We start from the raw sequence: 20,607 nt of genomic DNA, 5'->3' as shown, positions 1-20,607 counted from the left end.
ACCAATTTCAAAGCACCATGAATGCATATGCGTTTCTTTGGGTAAGGATATGGGACCAGTTCTTTTTTCTAAACCTAATCAAATACGAATAATCTTTCTTTGGTGCCGAAGCTAATACGAATCGTTGAACTATTAACCACACAGCACAGCACACAGGCCCTTTTTTGCGTTTCGCCTCGAGATGGAGGCGAAAGGCAACAAAGGCGCCCGTGTGCTGTGCGATGTGAGTGCACGTTAAAGATCCGCTGGTGATCGGAACTATTTCGGAGCCCTCTACTACGACACCTATTCTTCTCTCTCTTCTTTCACACCCAACTTCCTCTCTTTACTTACAGCGTAGTTGAGGTTTCCACTGAGAAGTGAGACAGTTACAGCGCCATTTAGTTTCCCCCCAAAACTACAAAAGTAGCAGCAGCATATTTTGTAGCTATTCGATCACAAGCAAAAGCTTGTCACCGAAAATTTACTTCTACGGTTTCTGTAGTATCGCACAACTCTTTATGAACAACTATCTGCCGTATGCCTTCCTTCGCTACGGTCTCTCCACGGCGCGTTTTCAGGCGAAAGCCTTATATGGCCCATCAGCGAAAATCCGGCGTTGACCGATCGTCCATGAGAAAAGGACCTATAACACACGTGACCTCAAAGTAACCGGCAATGTCTGTACTACATCATCAGGAAATATAGAAAATGTGTTGTGGTGGGTTTAATGGCGCGTAAACAGCTAACGCTATCATGCGACAAACTCGTGAAAGACAGAAAAATAAAATTTCTTCCAAAGTGTTTCGAACCTATGCCGCGACAATTCAGTGTAACGTCGCCATGGTCTAGAACCGGATGTGACGTCATCAGCCTGAAGTGAGATCGGAAGGGGCGCTATATCTATGCCGGGAGTTACGTCGTGGCTTGGTTAAAGCAACGCTTTGTATGTACCTGTAAATCGTGTGGTCTTTCATAAAAGCCTTCATCCTAAGGGTTTTAACCTAAAGGCCTTCTGCGGAAAGACACTTAGGGAATTAGTACTACTTGCTAACTAGTATGAGCTGGTAAAAAAATACAGTTACTCCCACGAAGACACACGAATGCTTTCGCATTCACAGCACATAAGTAGCCTTAAGTTCGCAGTAATTTTTTTCGCCTGTTTCAGCACTTTGTGGTTACGGCGTTCGGAATCGAATCCCGATCGTATTTCGATGGAGGCTAAACGAGGAAGACAGCCGTGTTCCGTAGGGTGTCGCAGCACGTTAAAGAACCCCAGGAGGACACAAGGAGTTCCTCTTTCTCTTATTTCTTTCGCTCCGTTCTTCTCCACTTCCTGCCCGGCGCGATTGAGGCGTCAGCATGGAGACTGACAATTAGTGTACGTTATTTACTCTATAGTCGCGCGTGACTGGATAGGGAGAACCTACATTTGCCTGCGAGGGCAGCAAAACTTCAGAAACGACTCGCGTTTCAAGCGCAACCTAACACACTCGTTGAACTTAAGGTATGAAGCTATTGCTATAACGGCCGTTCTCCTTTGTCTGTTCTCTGATAGGAGACCACTACTGGTTTGCTCGAAATACGTCGTTATATTGCGGAATAAGTGGTAACCGCGCACCGGGATTTCAAGGAAGGAAATATTCTCTGTGGACGCGGGCGTTACTAAGACGTGCTTTACCAGCATGAAGTCCTGTCCTTCCTTATCCTTTGATTTTAAGTAACCGAAGCTACGTATCAAGCGCAACTCTTTTCCTCCATTCCACATCTTCGTGTCCCGCAGTAGAACCCACCCCGTACAGCACCCTGATGCGTGCATGGTGCGGCGTGTAGTGTATGTTAGGCATGGAAAATAAGTGTCCGGAAATTACAGACGGTGTTTTCTGTCCAGCAGCAGACAGCCATAACTGCAATTCTGTATTATTCGTAGCTGCACTGCAGTAGCTCATCAAGCGTCCTGTGTGATGTGTTGACGTTTACTTTCTCCGAACGTTGATTTCGTCTTCCCTGATTAAATGGCGGGATGGGTCTCCTTAGGAGTGCGACATTTGCTGCAAGTAGCTTGGATATTATGCGATGTTAGTGTGTTGGCGAAACTTATGGGTCCCCTGGGATGCATTCAGGGAAGACTCAAGCTATGGGAGTGCCTTCTCTAGCTTTAGTGAGGGACTTCGTAAAGCGAAGATAAGGAGTTTTTTTTTTTTTTGGAAATGAAAGAGGTGAAGGGACAGGAAGAGAGAATAGCGGAAGACTGAGACCAACTCATCTAATTTTTGTTCCTGGTAAAAACCGATTCCAGTATGGTTCTCTTTCTGTGCATGTTCATGTTCGTTCGGAAGAAATAGACGCAACTGTTGCTGGGAAAATTCTATTTAAAAATGTTAAGGCCACTCCATTCAAACTTCCGACGTATACATCGAAAAGGGATCCGTGATCGCAGTTTTAATGTGAATAGCGGTATAGGCTGGCTTTTGGGATCCACATCAAAAGGTGTCGGCGCACAGTTGTTTGTTTGCGAAATCGGTCGATGATGAAGACAGCCGTATTTGATTTTATTTCCTCTTCTAGCTTATCAAAGCTCTGTCTTCAGTGAAAGCATATTTGTCGTTTCAAAGCAGTTATTTATCTATACAGGCCTACTTCAATTTCTCTTCATTGTCCCATTAAGCTATAAGATGCACTTAGGCTACTTTTGTAGCTATGGAAGCTCCCCGTTTGGGGGTTCTACTTTCAAACTCACAGCCCTTGACATTTCTTCTCTTTAAAGTATGGTACCATTGAGCTGTCAGGGTAGTCAGCTGAGAAATGTTCACAGAGCAAGGTTTTGATTGATTGATTGATTGATTGATTGATTGATTGATTGATTGGTTGGTTGGTTGATTGATTGATTGATTGATTGATTGATTGATTGAACCTGCTCTGTAGATTATTATATTAGGTACACCGCGTACTGCAGGGCTCAGGATTAACTCAGACCGGCTGGGGATCTTTACCGCGCATCGTAAAACCACTCGCGGTAAAAAACGCCCCCTGGTAGAAATTTTTATGGGCCCCTTCACTACGCCGTGCCTTATAGACCACAATGGCGCCTTTGACAAGTAAAAGCCTATTAACCAGTAACCAGTTGCTCATTTTCTATGACCCGCTAATTGTTTTAGATTTTCTTGCTTTTCTGAGTGTTGCGAAGTGTACAGTCACAGCGTCGCCTGAGTTCCTTGTCACCGCCGACTCAAGCGCAGACAGACACACTGGGCTTCATGCCAAGCCAGCAGGAAACGGAAAAGAGAGATAAAGGAATAAAAAACAACAACGAGACAAGGGAAGCGGCGGTGTTCAAGGTACTTGTGAGCCCGTTAGTGAGGGAGGACACGACACGCGTTATATATACGGGCACTTTTCAGCGGCAGTACGTTCTTTGGATTGTGACTGCTGGGGGCGTTGGGCTGCGCATCTCTTTCATCAAACATTCCAGCCTGTGAAAGGTTCACTCGTTTGCAGTCTAACTGTGGTGGAGGCGAAGGAAGAAATATGGAACATTCCAAAAAGGAGAAAATCTACAGGGTAAGCTGCGTTTGTTGCTTCTGTAACATCCTTTTGAGGCGAGGCATTTAGTTCACTCGAAACTCAGCCCGCCGCCATTATTTTTGTCTCTACAGCATTTCAAAGATGATTGAACCGTCTTTTTTTTCTTGTTAGCCTACTTGCAGAAATTCGTCGAATGGGGTTAGGACAAATGGCAAGAAAATGTTTGTGCGGTACTTTACGAACCCATGCTAATCTTCTCTAATAGTGCTGGAGCCAGTTAAGTGCAGGAAGGTTAAAGATACAAGTTGTCCAGGACCGAAAACCATTTTCTGAGGGGAAAATAACTAGTGGTGAAGTGTGCGGCCGTAATGCGCTGCCCTGAGTCCCACTTCAAGCGTGATAACGGCACCGTAAACCGTATCCGACCCTCCCCATCGTATACGTACTTTCGTACACGTACATGGACATGAACAGTGCAAAATACAGAGCTCCGTACTTGAAAGCCCGATATAAAACTATGTCCGAAGGGTCTCCAGAAGTGCTGGACTTCGTAATGCTGAAAGAGCAATCATAAGACCTTATGCGACAGCAGAAAACAAGCCAGCAACAATTTTGGGGGCCACTTAAGTGACAACGCTGTCGGGCAGGCACTAAGTATGGTTATCAAGTTACCAGTTACTGCCGCTGCAAATTCCAATGAGCTACGTTTTAGCTTGTGTTTTTCACTCAACGTCTGGGGTTTAAACGTGCGTCCCAGAATGGTGATCAGTATGTTAAGCGTTTTCTGTGGTTCCATATAATTTTTTGTCTCCTAGGAAAACAAAAAATAAAGCAAGATGCGTGAACTCGAAGAAAAGACTGCAAAAATTTCGCGACACTCCAGACGTGAATTCCTCGTTTACACTATGTCACTATACACCACATGCCATACGTTTGCCAATTATCTTTTTCGTGCAAATAGGCATTTTTTAATGAACATACCTCTAATCACACTGAGGCCCATGGTTGCAGTAGATGGGAAGTTAACAGTTCACCAACTGACGTCTACCATTTATGACCCATATGTCTGTGCCAAAAACTGCAGTTCTGGATATTACTCGAAGTATTCGCTGAAATCCTCCGTACAGTTCGTTGTGGGAACAAAATAGAACACACAGAACGGGCGCTTACTGCATGCAAATGATGAAACCGACTTTGTAGCTTTTCAACCCACGCCGCCGCGGTGGCTCAGTGGTTATAGCGCTCGGTTGCTGACCCGAATGACGGGGGCTCGATTCCAGCTGCGGCAGTCGAATTTCGATGGAAGTGAAATTCTAGAGGCCCGTGTACTGTGCGATGTCAGTGCACGTTAAAGAACCCCAGGTGGTCGAAATTCCCGGAGCCCTTCACTACGGCGTCCCTCACAGCCTTAGTCGCTTTGGGACGTTAAACCGCCATAAACCATTAACCAAGCTTTCCAAACCTTCGAAGCAATGGTAGCGTGAGAGGTGCGCTAGTGCACAACAAAAGCCCTGCATTCAGTAAACGTTGAGTGGTAGGCTGGGGTGGCAGGTGCGGGGAGGAAGTCTTGCATAGCGCCCCCCCCCCCCCCCCCCCCCCTCAACCTGCACCTCATCCGTTCTAGCCCTCTCAACCATCCCGTTGCGTTCGGCTCTGCAGTGCCGGGATCCTTTTGTTCTTCCACTTTCAGCACCATGCCAAACACGACGATGCATCATACCTCGAGCTCTGCCCGTGCAGCGTTCTCCGAAAGCGCTCTGTAGCGTTAAAGAGACAGGAACTGGATGGAGAAACCAGACAAGCGCACGTGCGTTGCTTCCGTCTAGTGAAAAATGGAACGGCATATACTGGCGGGTTTCACGTGGCATGCGTTGGGAACGCAACAGGCGCCGGAGGTAACTGTGCGCGCGACTTGGCCGCCGGCCAGGCCACAAGCGGGACGAACGCCGCTGCAAGTCGACTCTCTGTGAACTTTGGAGCAGCTAGCGTGGCCTGGTTACTGCGGCTGCTTTGCTTTGTATGCATAAACAGAGGCTGCGTAAAGGTACACAGATGTCTCTGACAGCTAGTTGTCTGCTGCCGCAAACAGAGCCCTTTTTTTTTTCTCGTTTAGTGGCAGGACGCGGCTCCTTTGTTTCCTCTCCTACGTGTAAACGCGAATTTTTACTCAAATTACCACAGAGTGCTCTTGCACGTAAAACACCCCTCCATCTGGCTCATTACAGCTTGAAAGTTTCGCGTAACTCACCAAAGACTACTGCATGCTTCTTCATGTTAGTTAAAGAAAGCCTCTTGGCCGCACGGAAAGCGATTAAGCATATAAGAGGCACGTTTTTCAGCGATTATACTTCATCGCACTGGCACAGATAAAAATTAGATGAGACACTTAATCTTTGACTAAAGGGTATGGCGCGGTAGCGTGAATGTGTTAATTAATGTCTATGCATGCGGGATTGGCCATTCTCGACTTTACATTTATAGATCCCTGGGTGTCACCACACCACTCCTGGGGCAGTGGTGCATCGGTTAAGCGATGCGCCACTGCATTACGATTGCAGATGCTGCCATCGCCGGGGCTTTGTGCGACCCATGTTACCCTTCCTGACTGAGCAATCCTTAATTTAGCTGCCAGCTGACACTATGGTCAGTTGGCTGAGCAGGTTGTGATGACGCCACAAGGTCACGTGACCTATGTGGTTGCTTGTGCAGGGATTTTTCTCTCCCAACACCGACGACGACAACATCGGATTTTCTACACAACACAACGGGAGATTGAGATTTAACGCTGTCGCGCTGAAACGACGTGAATTTCACTTTCACCTCCCCAAGTGTTGTCTTGATCCGGCGGCCAACAAAAGAGCTGCCGGCTTCATTTGTGGCTCACGCCTCCTAGAAAATTTTTTCCCCGACTGTACATGGCACGTAGCTTGTGTACAATTAAGAACACAGATAACGAGAAAAACTTGCGAAGTCGATACACGTAACAGCTGCTTGTTAGTGTTAGTTGTTAGGCATAAGGTCAAATACAAACGAAAAGATGGTGGCAATCGCGTACACGCAAAGCGTTGAACCCTAAACCTTAGTTCCAGTCTCCACACACTTTCTTTCTCATGGTTTTTTGTGGCGTTATTCATTCAGCAAGCACCAGTCAACTTTTGTGGAAAACAGACCCCATTTGGTGATAAAATAGTACAGCGCGGCGCATTGTAGCAATACGCCGACTGCGTCAATTGCATCCAATAAGGAGACTCTGCTTTGATCGTAGTGGTATGCCATTGTGGGCAGCTATAGTAACTGATGAAGATATGCCAGCGTCTGGTCATCTTTCGGCGTTGCGTGTTCAAATGCACACCATCTCCACTTTAGAAACAAATTTGTAAAAGAAAATATGCAAATCTATGCTCTTAAGAACCTGTAGCAAAACTATTCGAATGTCAGACTTTTCGTGCACTTCCACTTATCACGGTACACGGAGCAAGACTATACAGGAGGTGAAACTCCCGCCAGCGCGATCGAGCGCAGGCGACCAGATAAAGTCACAACTGTACACGCCGACGGGGTCGCTTGCAGTGGCGGCGCCATGCGGCGCGTCGTGGAAGCAGGAGCGAAAAATAAAAAAAAAAATGCAGCGCCCGGCAAGGCGGCTCTGGCGCGCGCTCAAAGCAGACGGCAAGCAGACGACACGGGTGCTTGCTTCAGCGGGCACGCCATGACGTTGTATTTCAGTAGTTTCTTTCTAGGCCGCCAGGCGCCGCCAGCAGAATAGTGGCGCCGCGGGCTTGTAACCTTTTCTGGTCGCCGCAGACGGGGAAGTTTCCACTCCTGTATAGTCTTCCTCCGTGTCACGGTAGTTTCAGCCTAATTAAACATTTAATTTCGTAAACATATTATTATCCTTAGTCAGATTTGATGTAAAATTATCAGAATCACTTGATTTAAAGTGCCGTGCGCAAATATTGATAGTAACGTACGTGATCTGGTGCGTAGTTCGGCGAACGCTCTTCGGGTACTGAGACCAAAAGCGGCAAGCCACAAGACTACAGCGCACTGCTAGAACGATGCTTGAAGAGGAGGAAGCTCTTCGAGGATCCCGAGTTTCCCTGCACCGCAGCCACCGCCTGGGGCTCCGGGGAGACCGCTTTCGAAGTTGTCTGGAAGAGGCCTTCTGTAAGACTCACGATTTCCTTTGTTCTCTTTAAAAAATATAAACAAGCAGGTGCGTTAACGAGACTACAGCGAACACGCGTCATCACCGTCTAATATTAGTCACCGTATCAGAAATGCATTGACTCCGCTATAGTAAATGTTGCAAGTTCAAGAAAAAAAGAGTTGCCCAATCTCCCCATTCTTTCAAGGTAGGTATGAGTGTCAGTGAAGAATGTACTGATACAGGCTGTCTTAAGCCTGCGCTCTCTTTACGGGGACAGTGAGCATAACAAGCCAAAGCCACATGCTATGACGGTGCAAGTTGTATATATACTGTAAATCATACCCAATGCAAAATTTGAAGCATCATACTGAGACACGGCCTGCAGGCAAGAAGCATAGTGGCCTGTTTAAACATAATGCGCTGAATAAAACTTATGTGGTCCAGATATTGATTGTAACACTAATTTTCATTGCAATAGTTGAAGCCCACAGGCGTTATTGATAGGGTAAGCAATTCTAGCCGTTCTGAAGTCAGCCGTAACCATAACCGTGGCCACTGCTCAATGTTGCTATATGATGTGCAGTTTAAAACAAAATAAACGGAATTGGTGAGAAAAACAAGGTTGCGTAGCCGAGCAGGGAAGAGTTCAGTCCGAAGAATGCATCCTGCAGAGCATGTTTTTTTTTTTTTGCTCAATGGTCACAACGAAAAAAAAATTGCAAATGAAGCTTTCCACTTAGGGTTTGTTGTCTGTTCTGGTGATGCATTTGCCTTAACGTGTTTCTCGGTTTTTCAAACTGACTTAAATTCATTGATTCCCTGGAGCCTTATCTTGACACTATCGTCGGTTTAGCTCCAAAATATTTATCGGGCAGTTTCAATGGCAACGATTTAAGACAAGTTGAATCAACCGTTTTTAATCAACGTTAAATATGAACCGAGTTTTGCCCTACGAAGGCGACTAGTTTGTTTTGCGTAGTCATGGAGTTATTAGGAATCAAACGATTGCACTATAATTCCTATCAGCGTTCTGCAAATCTGTTATGGATTATGAATACGGCCCGAAAGAAAGCGGGGGCAAAGAAAGCACATAAAAACTACCGACCTTAGCTTGATTCGCACCACTCACTATCGAGCTTTATTCTTATACATTGGAAGGCATGTGCGAGTAGAGCTTATATGGCGGTTGCGCCGTTTCGTTTTCATTGCTGTTATGTGCGTTATTTGTCACTTTTCTTTTTTTTTTTGCCGTCTTCGCAATTCACTATATTTATGAATCAACTAGACTAAACCACAGTATTACTTCCAAAACTGTCCGACACCAGAGTCACGCTTCAGAACAGTCGAGTGCAGTTATGCAAGGTGCCATCCTACCTGAAAGTTCCCATGACACCCTATTTCCTTCTGGGCCGTTCTGTGCAGCTTGTATAACATCCCTCCTCCCCATTCCAATCCTTCGTAAGGTGAGCAGTACTTCTCCTTCTTCTCTTCGTAGCTTCTAATTGTCACCGAGGCTATCAAATGTATTATACCAGGCGCACTGGAAAACACAGTGTTCTGGGAATTTTTAAAAAGGACATTGTTCAAAGGATGAAAACGCTTCAGCCGTAAGCTCTGTATAAACTTCGTAATATTAACCAAATGTATCGACGTACTGGCAGGAAATCAGCGAGAGCCCGAAATTCATGACGGAAGGCTTCAGTCGTTTCGACATCAAGCAGGGATCAGTGGGTGAGTATCCCACGTAACCTGTCCTTTCGTGCACTCAGCCCACTAGTTTGCCGGCAAACATGCATTACTCCTGATAGTTCAGAATTTTAACAACCAGCGCTTGGAATGTTTTGTACACTCTGGGTCAGAAAACTCTTCGGGACATTTGGTTTTCAAGAGACCATTCCCACCGAAAAAAAGAAAAGCGCTTATAAGCTAGAAAAAAAACCAGAAAACGAAACACAGGTGTCACTATCGCCAGCCAATTTCGCAAGATAACTGAGATGCACTGACCCAGTTTTTCGGACGTCAATCTCAGAGGCTAGGTCATACCGCCATTCATTTCAAAACACTGATCAAGAAGCTAGGTCGTGCCGCCATTCATTTCAAAACACTGATCACGGAGTCCTTTTCGGTGTAGGTGTCACACACTTAAAATAAGCGACGGGAAAATTTTTAAATAAAATTTTCTCGGTGATAACGGCATCTTTTGCCGCCAGACAAACGCAAACTTACCCAGAAAATGGCAGACAGTTGATTGTTACTGAAAACAAGACTCGAATGGAGTTTTCCTCAGTGTCGCTTTAAGGTGAAAACGTTAGTCCTAACCTTTCAAGGCACTTCGACATTTAAGGGTGCCGTAACGGCTAATCCACATACAGCTACAATATGCAATACAATATCGCCCGAAGGATTTTTGACCAAGACTGTAAATATGGCTTAAACGGGCTTGTACTTAATAATCTAGCGCACTTATGGGAAGGAATTTCTCTTCATAAATTCAGTAGAATCGAATCCTTCCTTTCAAAGTCAACAGAAAAAGTTTAGCGAACAAGCCGAGTTCACTGTGTATTGCCTCCTTGTAGTTTAGCCCTCTTTGCAAAGGCTAATTCCACGTTACCGTCAGACAGTAGTCTTGTCTAACGATAATAGGAGCAATAATAAGAACGGAACAAGGTACCATGAAAAGGAAACGTTACTCTTTTAAAGGAACTCCCAAGATATAGCACACGCAACACAGGGAAGTTTTGGGCCAGGCGCGTAGCCAGTATTTCTACTTTTCCGAACAGGTCAAGGTTGTCCTTTCCAAAGATCACAGTAGAGAGATGGGGAGGTTTCAGGGTTCGGTGGGGCTTCAATCTGGGCGTCGCTGACAATTAGTCGTGGCTCTGCCAGAATGAAGACATTCGACATCAAGATCTGTCCAGCTTCGAGCAACCTTGTTAAACGCTGCCCTTAAAAGTACACTTCTTTTACACCCTATGACTCAAGGCTAGCACGCAGTTATCAGTGACATCCCTGTACCTCCTTGTTCGAACTCCAGGAAACTGCTGGGTGGCCGCTTCCATAGCCAATCTCACGTTGCATCCGAAGCTGCTGAAGAAAGTGGTGCCTGCGAGACAGAGCTTCGCGCAAGGAAAGTACGCAGGCATCTTCCACTTCCGCCTTTGGAGGTTCAACAGGTGGATCGACGTGCCCGTCGATGACCGGCTTCCGGTGAAGGAGGAAGACGACAGCCTGGTCTTCATGACCTCCACCACCGACGGAGAGTTCTGGAGCGCGCTACTCGAGAAGGCCTACGCCAAGTGAGCCAATCGTCAGTTTCAAACCTTGGCATTTGCTTTGAATTTGCACGGTGCTGATGAGGCGACGAAGTGCAGCATGCTTTGTAGCAGCATTTTGAATGGTCGTCCTTTCTGGCTCAATCTATGTGGCTCAGTTCTCGTTCAACTGGGGTGTAGTACGGGGTCGAGTTGCCAACTATAAACTTAAAGCTTTAAGTGTGCGCCCTCTGCCCCCACGTCATAGGGTCGATGGACACGTGAAAAACTCATTTGTTGCCACTCTTTTTCCTTTTTTCCGCCTCTTTGTTTCCCTCCCCACGTATAGGATAGCCTACTGGGCATCGCCTAGTTAACCCTCATTCCTTTCCGTCCTTCTGTTTCTTTCTCTCTTATATTGATCAGCATGTCTAACGCCTTCCACGAGTAAATTTCAGACACCAAGGGAATTGTAGTGTTCCTCAGGTGGCCTTGTGCGTTAAACAATGCCGAGTTTTTTTCTTACATTGTCATAATGTTTCTAAAACTGCAGAAATCAACCCATAAATCTAAAAAGGTTATACGGCTTTCAGATTTATTTTCAGTGAGGAATTATTCGGTGAAGTTTAGCCAAACCCGGCGTGTGTTGCTCGTGTACAGGTACTTTCGTATTATCCTCATACGCACCAGGCCCTACATTTAACAGCAGTACCATCACTACCCACGCGTCAGTCAATCAATCAATCAATCAATCAATCAATCAATCAATAAATCGATTAATTAATTAATTAATTAACCCTGTTTTCACAGGCTCCACGGAGGCTACGCTGCTCTTGACGGAGGCAGCGGGGTCGAGGCTCTGACCGCATTCACTGGGGGACTGACCGAGCAGCTTGTTCTGACGAGGCCCTCCAAGGATTTCTTCAGAGTCCTCCAAAGAACGCTGGACAGGGATTCCCTCGTGACTTGTTCCATCACAGTGAGTTGAATTTGGACAGTTATTGTTCGAAGAGGGCAACAGTGCTGTCCTCAGTGCGGTCGTGAATGTGTGCTTGCTTTGTAAACTGACCAGGACAAAGACAAGGGAGTCAAGGGCCTCAGCGCTCTGCACGAGTACAGCATCACCGGAGCTACAACGGTGAGCACGCTTTCACGCCACCGCGCTCACGCTTAGTGAATATGACATTGCCTCGTAGGTCCATAATAAAATAAAGCGCAGTGTATATGACTCCACGTCATTGCCCTGGCGCAAGAATTTGTTGCCGTTGCATAAACACCTGGAATTGAGCGAAATGCAAGAATACGATGAAAGGAATGCAAATTTCCTGTTTCTGCATACGAAGAAAGTAGTTCCTACGTTTCTTTGATGCAGAAAAAGCGATCAGTAACTATTAGAGCACTTTCACGGATGAAGGCATATATAAAAAACGCAGATTTTTCTTTCACCACACATCTACGTTATTTTTGACGTCTTTTGAAATTTAGTTGTGGTCCTTCTTTGGTATTAATTTAAAGTTTGAGAGCGCCGTAATGACGCCTAGAGAATTCATTGTCCATTGTCCATTGTCCATTCGTTCGCAATCCAGCATTCTGCGCTTGATTTTGGTTAGCAAAAGATAAATTACAGTACCGACAATGCAAGGCGAACATCTAAAAGGGAATGAGAATTTTTAAATGTGCACTGCCTAAACAGGATGTCGCAGTGAGTTAAATTTGAGGGCTTAGAAGTATCGTGAATCACGAAGTGGCAGAAATTTGCAGGTTCAAATAGATAGGCCAGTACCTCGAACACTACGCTATGGCAAAGCATTATGACAAATACCGCAAACATGTCAAAGCAATGATGTTTCTTCATTTCGAAAAAAAATTACTTTGTTACTTGTAATGCTTCTTCAGGTCTTTGTGGAAGAAGGCAGGAAGGTGAACCTTATTCGCCTAAGGAACCCCTGGGCAAGTGGTGAATGGACCGGACCTTGGTCAGACAAGTAAGGATTGGCCGGCTGCGGCATCGTTCAGTGCTTTCACTTCAGGGAACAGTTTGATGGGCGTAAATCTGTATCAGCGCTATCAAGTCACGTCATGTCGAATCACTCGTGGTAACCTAAAATCCATGGCGTATGCCAGCCTTTTGTGCCAGGGCTCGAAGCCGATTTATTTTATTATTAATTTCTCGCCTCCTCAATGTCTGGGTTAGCACGTGCATTTTATTGCGTTCTCTGAAGGCTCTTCTTTTAATGACCTCAATTGCTCCATCAACCAATCAATATTAATGACATTTAATTACTGTTCCCCATCCTCCATATTTTACTCACTCTCTCCCTTCTGTCCTCGCTTCAGCAAATAGTTGCTTATTCACCAAGTCACACCCTTTCACGCAGTAATTACCAAAACCGATCAAAAAAATAATTTTCTTTTCGCTCGTCACAGACTGCATTCTTAGGGGGCGTGACTCAAACGAGAATGGGAGAAGCGTCAAGTTCCGCGTTTGTCTCATGAATAAAATGGCAGTGCAGTTTCACCATAGGCGGAAAGCTGATATGAAAAATTCCACTTTTCACGTCCTGCACAGTTAATAATAAAGTTCTTCCGAACATCCTTAAGCCTTACGGCAGGCAGGGCTCACTTCATTTCGGGCTCATTTAACTTCACGTGATTTCACTTTAATCTCTAAACCGGGTTCTTTCCCCCTCCGACGTTACTCGCGCGTTCGGTTCTTTTTCGCTGGCAGGTCTGACAAGTGGGACAAGATCAGCGAGGAAACGCGCCAGGAGCTGGGCCTCGTGGTCAGCGATGACGGAGAGTTTTGGTGAGCCGCCGTCGTGCACGCTTGCCGAAAACTCACGCTTCCACGCAAGGCGGACCGAAACCGTAACGCTGCGTTTTCGTATGACTGTTGCAGGATTGAGTAATGTCGTGATCACCGTTGGGCTCATTAAACTATTTTTGTAAATTGGCGAGACGTCATACTACAAACGAAAAATAAATTTGGACCATGAGCTGTAATCATATGCGCCGGAAAAAACTACCAAATACAGGACGAACACCAATCTTCCTAAAATTTATTTGCAGATTACATGCACTGGCGTTTAGTGTAGAAATAACAAACATGACTCAATTGATAGTCCAACCCATTGTCTTTAAGCTTGTGCAGTTTCCTTTAGACAATTTTGTTTTAACGAAGAAAATATTTTTGAAGTTGAAAAGTCGCTGGAAAGTATACCTCAGTGAAGAGTTTTGAAAGTCGTATGATCTAAAAGCTCTGGTCGTAATCGGTGTAAAGTATGCAACAAATGTAAATGTAAACTGTCGAACACTGAGAGAATGGCGCACCGACGACTGCGTGTTTTGGCAGGATACCAGTGTCATCCTTCCTCAAACACTTCGATCTGATCGACTTCTGCCACTTGGACCCTGGATCCATGGTTGCGGAAGCAGAAGACGACGCCGAAAAGAAAAAGCAGTGGGAAGTGGTGAAGTTCGAAGGCTCCTGGCTTCCTGGTTCCAACGCTGGCGGAAGCACAGATAATATGGGTTGGTATGCGCCTCTCAGAATGCCACCTAAGCATGTGCTGGCGTTCTGTTAGCATATTGCATGCATTCCTTATGACCGATACGCACTCTGCGTAAAAAAAAAATATGTATATTTGATATCCAATGCCCTGTTAGTTTACCTTCTGCATTTCTGACATCGGGTTCACCTTCCCTAGTGCCGTTCCTGGCGTGCTCAGGGTGTACCCTGCGGCATGGCCTCCTCTGAGGTTGCCTGTGCGTTAGCGAGCAGAATTAACTGTAGGCGACTAAATGCAAACAATCATCAAACAACTAACTGGCCGTTATCGCTTAATTGGTCCTGGTGCGTATACGTATGTTGTCAAGGATGCTGTGCAAATCTTAGACGCAACTGGATTGGTGATCGTCATTCTCAAATACCTGACAACAGTCACGGTACTGCAGACACAGCCATCGTCAATGCCGGTTTTGTGCCACTACAACAGGTCATTGTATTCTATCATCATCGCCTCTCGCCTTCACTTCCTACCTATTGCTGTGTTTTTCCTTTCCCCTTTCCTCTAGTATGCAGTCACCGGCCTGAGACTTCTACGAAGTTCTATATATTAAATATTTGTGCCCTTTTTCATTTTTCGTTCATAAAAAATGTTCTGTAGAGACCCAAGAAGGTGGGTTTTATTTTAGGCTTGAACTATGGGCTTATTTACAGAAAGAATCAGTCAATTTCTTGCTTTCAACAGATTCTTAAAACCTGTAGTCTCCTTTCACTGTAAAGAGTGCACCACCAAATGTACGCTTGTATTGCAGCAAAGCTACCCACGGAAAAACGAGACAACGAAAAAGAGTTCAGAAAACCTTTTTTCTTATAGTACAGCTTTTGTTAGCAAGAATGAACGCATTACCGATTTATTTATTTATGTGTTCGTTCAGCCTTCCACTTATGCCAATTATGACGAGGGCCAAATGTGAAAGAATAAAAATGGAAATAATGTGATCAGTATGCAAGAAATAGTGCGATGTTCTTTTCAGAATCCAGCGAAGCTCAGCCAGCTCGAACTCGCTTGCATAGAAAAAAGCACGTTGATGGAGCGCTTGTATTCGCAGCCCTCAACTAAACGAGTAGCTAGTGTTCTCTCCAGCAGTGCGAGTTACACTCCGCCGTGTTTCACATTAGGTGCGGTGAGGCGAGGACACATACCTGAATAAATATTGCTCTCTGCGTCTCAGATCAGGTTAGACACACCGATAATATGCCACATAAGAAAGTTTTCCGCTCCAACCTATGCACTTGGACGTCTTATTCGCGATACGTACCTCTCCTTTCTTAGATTGCAAACGCGCTAATTTAATTTAATTTATTTACTGTTAGAGCCGATTGGCTTACCAGGAGGAGGGGGGAAAAGCATGATGGGCAGATTATTGAAGGGGATCAGATACTGCGCACCTGAAAGCGTCGGGTACGGTAGGGGACACAAAGGAGGAACCGTTTATATGCCAAACAGCATTTTGTTAAACTATTAATAGAAACTGCTACAATTACTGCTGAACTATGCAATAATGACGACCCACGGATAATAAATATTTCTCTCCAGTAAAAAAAAATGGCTACTTAGCCGAAAGAAACACCACGCGCACGAGATGACTTTCAACGCCGTGTGTGCACAGTAAGGACAGTCGTTTAACGCTGGAAGCATTGCGTCGAATCTGATGATACAGTTTCCAAAAAAAAAGTCTATCAAAGTTTTCTTTAGGCAATGGGAAAGGGTTAGGAAATGTTGCCCAGTCGTCACCGTTTTTCATAGAGGCCAAGCAAGCGAAAAAAAGCAAATGGCAGTACAGCTTAAATACACTTCCTGTAAAACGCTTCACTCGAGCGTTTCATTGAAAAAACGCGCTGAACTTTGCCGCAAGAAAAAAAAATAATTTTATCCAATCATGGTCTGGCAGATGTGAGCTACAAGCGTCTCATTCCGTGAAAGCCCTGCCTTACACAAAACATGTCCGATGCTTAGCTTGTGTAAGACATGTTTTGCGGTCAAGCACTGTTGGAGCAACTAAAAACACGATCGAAGGCGAAGCTAAATTTCCGCAAAGCTACTGCGGTGCAAATACTTGAACCTGTGTTGAGGGTGCTGCCGTAGTTTGTCAGCCGGTAGTTCTCAGGAGTTTTCTGGAGTTAGTTCCTCTGTGCTCTGTTTGCGAAAAAGTCTTCCATGGAATATCGTAAAAACCTTCACTTTTCCCGAAGCCTCATCTGGCCTTTTGTTTGGTTTGAAGATGCGTGGAAGGAAGCGTCTGCCTGCTTCTTGTAACGGCGCTGCATTGCTTCCTCATGAACGCAGAAAAGTTCGCCACAAACCCGCAGTACCTGGTGACGCTGCGGGAGCCCGACGACGAAGAAGAGGACGGAGAGTGCACAATGATCGTGGCGCTCCTTCAACGAGGACGACGTTTCTTCACAGCGACCGATGACACGTGGCACGCAATCGGGTTCGCTGTATACGAGGTAGCATTGTTTACCTTTTCCTTATCAGGCTGAGCAGAGGACTTGGGCTGATTTTTTTTCACTGTTCTCATCCTCATCAGCTTTACTAATGCCCTACATCACCCCTCAACGTCAATTTTACGTCACTTTTCTAGATAAAATAAGTAGGCAGATAAAAAGTACAATCTTTCAATCGATAAAAAATTAGGAAGACACGCAATTATTCGAGCAATGTTCGAAAAGAATGAGTAGAACGCATTGACTCGTCATCGCTGCGCCTTACTCGAGAAATAGTATACCGTCACCATTGACGGCAAAACAGCGACGCCAACTATATAGCCGAAAACACGTAACAGAATCTGCTGACCTCGTTGACAGGACAGCGACAATAAACACAAGATATAACACCATATACGCATTTAGGGGAGCGTGACATGGAGGTGGGTGACAAAGAGACTTCGCCTGTGCCAGGTTACTGTTTCCGAGTTCCACGTCTCATACGCTTACTGCAGCATTCCGAAAGATGCACACTGAACGGAGTGTCCTGGCCGAACACTGAATGCTTTGGCCACAGAATGACTTTTGAGCGATCGAGCATGCTGGGCGCGGAGTTTAATCAGTTTGAGAGGCATTATCCCGAATCGTATCATATCCAGTTCACAGAAGGAAACTGAACAGGTGTCTAGAGTCCCCACCCTCCGCCAAGCGTGGATGGCCTCTATTAGGTGTCCACAGGGAAGAAACGGGGCCCCGAATCGATGGGATTTCATTTTCAACCCTTCGAAGGTGCCAGAGCCTCCTCTGCGTTAACAAACCCAACCACACTGACTTCTCTCAGAGATATTCTCGGTGGTCAAAGATGGTCAAGTATGGTAAAACATGAGTTTTACATCTTTATTCCCGCGTACTGTCCCGACAGTTATTTTGCCATTCTCTACGCTCACTTTTTTGCGCGCATTTTCCGTTAACTCACTCCTATTTTCGCACGTTCCTAGCCACCATTCCTTTTTTATAACCCTCGGTTCATGTTTCTTTTTTGTTCCTAATTATGAAATTTTCTAGAATTAATTTTTAGCATTCACATTTATGCTCATCAGTGGGTGTAGCCAATGAACGGTACATTCGGCCTGGTCGGTCCTCTTTGCTAGAACCACCCTTGTCGCCCTACCTCGTCAGGTTGAAGACCCGGAGAGTAGCCCAGTCCCGCTGACATCCGAGTACCTGGCCGACCACAGGGTTGTTTTCGACATCGAGGAGTGCGAGCCATCGCACGAGGTAACCCGCCGCCTGAGGCTCTTGCCCGGAACTTTCTGCGTCGTGCCGTACACTCACGACGCAGACGTGGAGGGAGACTTCCTGCTCAGAATCTATACTGAGAAGAGAAGCTTCTGCCGGTAGGTGCACAAGCACTGCGAAGAACGCCAGGGTGAACAATGTGCCGGGTGAAGAGCTGGATACGTTATGCTCAAACGACAGCTCGCATTAAATCCACCTTTTTTCCTAATGCGCTACGCGCATGCGTGCCTCTCTTCTCCTGGCCCCTCCCTACCTTTACTAGTTGAAAACAAGTCGTCAAGTTGGGAGGCACATGTGCGGCTCATGCTGGTGAAAGGCGCAAGCGACAAAAAGCGGCAGCTGTCAAGCAAGCAGCTGCTACTTCGCGGGCGGAGTTGGCGCCTCGTAGAAGCGAATCGCGCCTGCGTCGCGCATGTGCGTTTGCGTGCGCCAAATCTTGTGAAAAAGGCAGATTGTATAGGCATGTAGAATGCTTTAGCGTATACATTATCGAAAGCTTGGCGGATTCTTACTCTGTAATTAGAAAAATCTTGATAAATTTATTTACTAAAACCGAGGGCACTGCTTCACTCAAGTGTGGGATGTTTCAAGGATACCATCATATATAGCATGTATGATATATTGCCATTCATGTAATGTCTCATGAGACCGCTTTTATAAAAACTGTGCGTTATGAAGCCAGGTGGGCGTTTAGACACAACAGGAGCAGTGCCTGGTCGCATGGCGTCGTCACTGCTAAAATGTTTGCCACAATGAACAATGATTACGAGAAGAGTGGCTACTTGTGCTGGTTGGTACATAGTTTGACAGGAAATAACTTTGGAAGAAAACCACAACTCAACCGCGCGCGCGTGCTGCGTTCTCCTACCAACGTCCTGTTTCTGCCGGCCCTTCCTACGAACGATTATTCTTCAACGCCAAACCAGGAAACTGACATCGCCTTCCAAGATATCACACGAAATTTTTACGCGATAGCGTTAAGGCTACCGTTTTGCATAACATCCGTCGTCGGCGTTGGCGGCGTTTTGAGCGAAAAAGCAGGTGGCACCCTGGCTACCAAAGTCACGTGACATTGTGACGCCAGAACAACGTGCCCAACGTGGCAGGGGGCAATCTGTCCGCTGGATTGTGAGCAAACTGCCCTCCGTGGCAAGTATAGCAGCAAAACTAATGCCCGGGAAGAGCAGCCCGGATCTCACAATCCCCAGCGGTGACTATGTGGTTTTGTTTGAAACAGCCGCTCGACGGGGCAGCGGCGCATCGCATAAGCGCTGCACCCCTGCGCCATGAGTGGCATCAGGACTCCCCGCGAGTTATGAATGTAAAGTACAGAATGACCAATTCCGCATACACGGACTTGTAGTCAGAGCTTAGGCGAAGTGATACGCTGACAGGACGCCAGGCCGCTGAAGGAAGCCGTTAAAGTTATGGCGTCATGTACATTCCCGGCCATAATATTACGGAGCACGCTTCGGTGCTTCGAACTCTCACCACACCGTACCTAACGAAAATTAAGAGGTACTTCTTACGCAGCTAAACGCCCATCACTGGCGCGTTCGCGTATGAACAGGAGGCACACTCACATCTCCTCTGCAGAACACGTGAGAAAAATTTCAAACGCTGAAGCATGCTCCGTAATATTTTGGCCGAACCTGTACTTAAGGCGGAACTTCAGTGTCCATTAATAATAATAATAATAATTGGTTTTTGGGGGAAAGGAAATGGCGCAGTATCTGTCTCATATATCGTTGGACACCTGAACCGCGCCGTAAGGGAAGAGATAAAGGAGGGAGTGAAAGAAGAAAGGAAGAAGAGGTGCCGTAGTGGAGGGCTCCGGAATAATTTCGACCACCTGGGGATCTTTAACGTGCACTGACATCGCACAGCACGCGGGCGCCTTAGCGTTTTTCCTCCATAAAAACGCAGCCGCCGCGGTCGGGTTCGAACCCGGGAACTCCAGATCAGTAGTCGAGTGTCCTAACCACTGAGCCACCGCGGCGGGGCCACTAAATTTTGTTTTTTTCATATGCGTTAAACATCATAACATTTATCTTAAAACGCCATGCGGCATACATAAAGCGCCAACAAAGTACGTGACCTTCTTGCAGAGTTTGCTTTGTTTTAACTATGCCTTTTTTATTTATTTATTTACACGGAAATGAAAGGAGAGGTTGGTGCTTAGCAGTGGCATCGGCTACACACTTTCGCATAAGAGAAGAAACTCCGCTAGGCCTGGCGACGTAATACGCCACAAAACACGGCTACAACACAATACTCAATACAGAGAAACAAACACAATCGCGCTCCATTCCTTCTCTACTTACTCTTAGACGAGAGCGTAAAAGTGGACTTATCGCGAGTTCTTAGGCTCTTAAAGAAAGAAAATATCATAAACAAACTGCAACACTTGA

At 46.0% G+C, this 20,607-nt stretch overlaps 1 protein-coding gene and 1 long non-coding RNA gene across 2 annotated transcripts in view; one reads left to right on the top strand and one right to left on the bottom strand.

The window, feature by feature from the left end:
* The window catches only part of LOC144120940 (uncharacterized), a 173,891-nt gene that overhangs the window by 84,751 nt on the left and 68,533 nt on the right, over positions 1-20,607 (bottom strand). The gene's annotated exons all lie outside the window — the stretch shown is intronic.
* The window catches only part of LOC144120939 (calpain-B-like), a 32,778-nt gene continuing 15,488 nt past the window's right edge, over positions 3,318-20,607 (top strand). The window contains exons 1-11 of the mRNA XM_077653763.1: positions 3,318-3,540; positions 7,492-7,671; positions 9,316-9,385; positions 10,689-10,950; positions 11,716-11,884; positions 11,978-12,043; positions 12,802-12,890; positions 13,634-13,711; positions 14,258-14,436; positions 16,758-16,921; positions 18,077-18,294. Coding sequence (XP_077509889.1) covers positions 3,508-3,540; positions 7,492-7,671; positions 9,316-9,385; positions 10,689-10,950; positions 11,716-11,884; positions 11,978-12,043; positions 12,802-12,890; positions 13,634-13,711; positions 14,258-14,436; positions 16,758-16,921; positions 18,077-18,294 — 1,508 coding nt within the window. The 5' untranslated portion in view covers positions 3,318-3,507. The remainder of the gene's footprint in view (positions 3,541-7,491; positions 7,672-9,315; positions 9,386-10,688; positions 10,951-11,715; positions 11,885-11,977; positions 12,044-12,801; positions 12,891-13,633; positions 13,712-14,257; positions 14,437-16,757; positions 16,922-18,076; positions 18,295-20,607) is intronic.

Source organism: Amblyomma americanum, chromosome 2 (assembly GCF_052857255.1).
Source record: "Amblyomma americanum isolate KBUSLIRL-KWMA chromosome 2, ASM5285725v1, whole genome shotgun sequence".
NCBI lineage: Eukaryota > Metazoa > Arthropoda > Arachnida > Ixodida > Ixodidae > Amblyomma > Amblyomma americanum.
The sequence above is the reverse complement of the archived record's forward strand: the minus strand, read 5'-3'. Positions and strand labels throughout refer to the sequence as shown.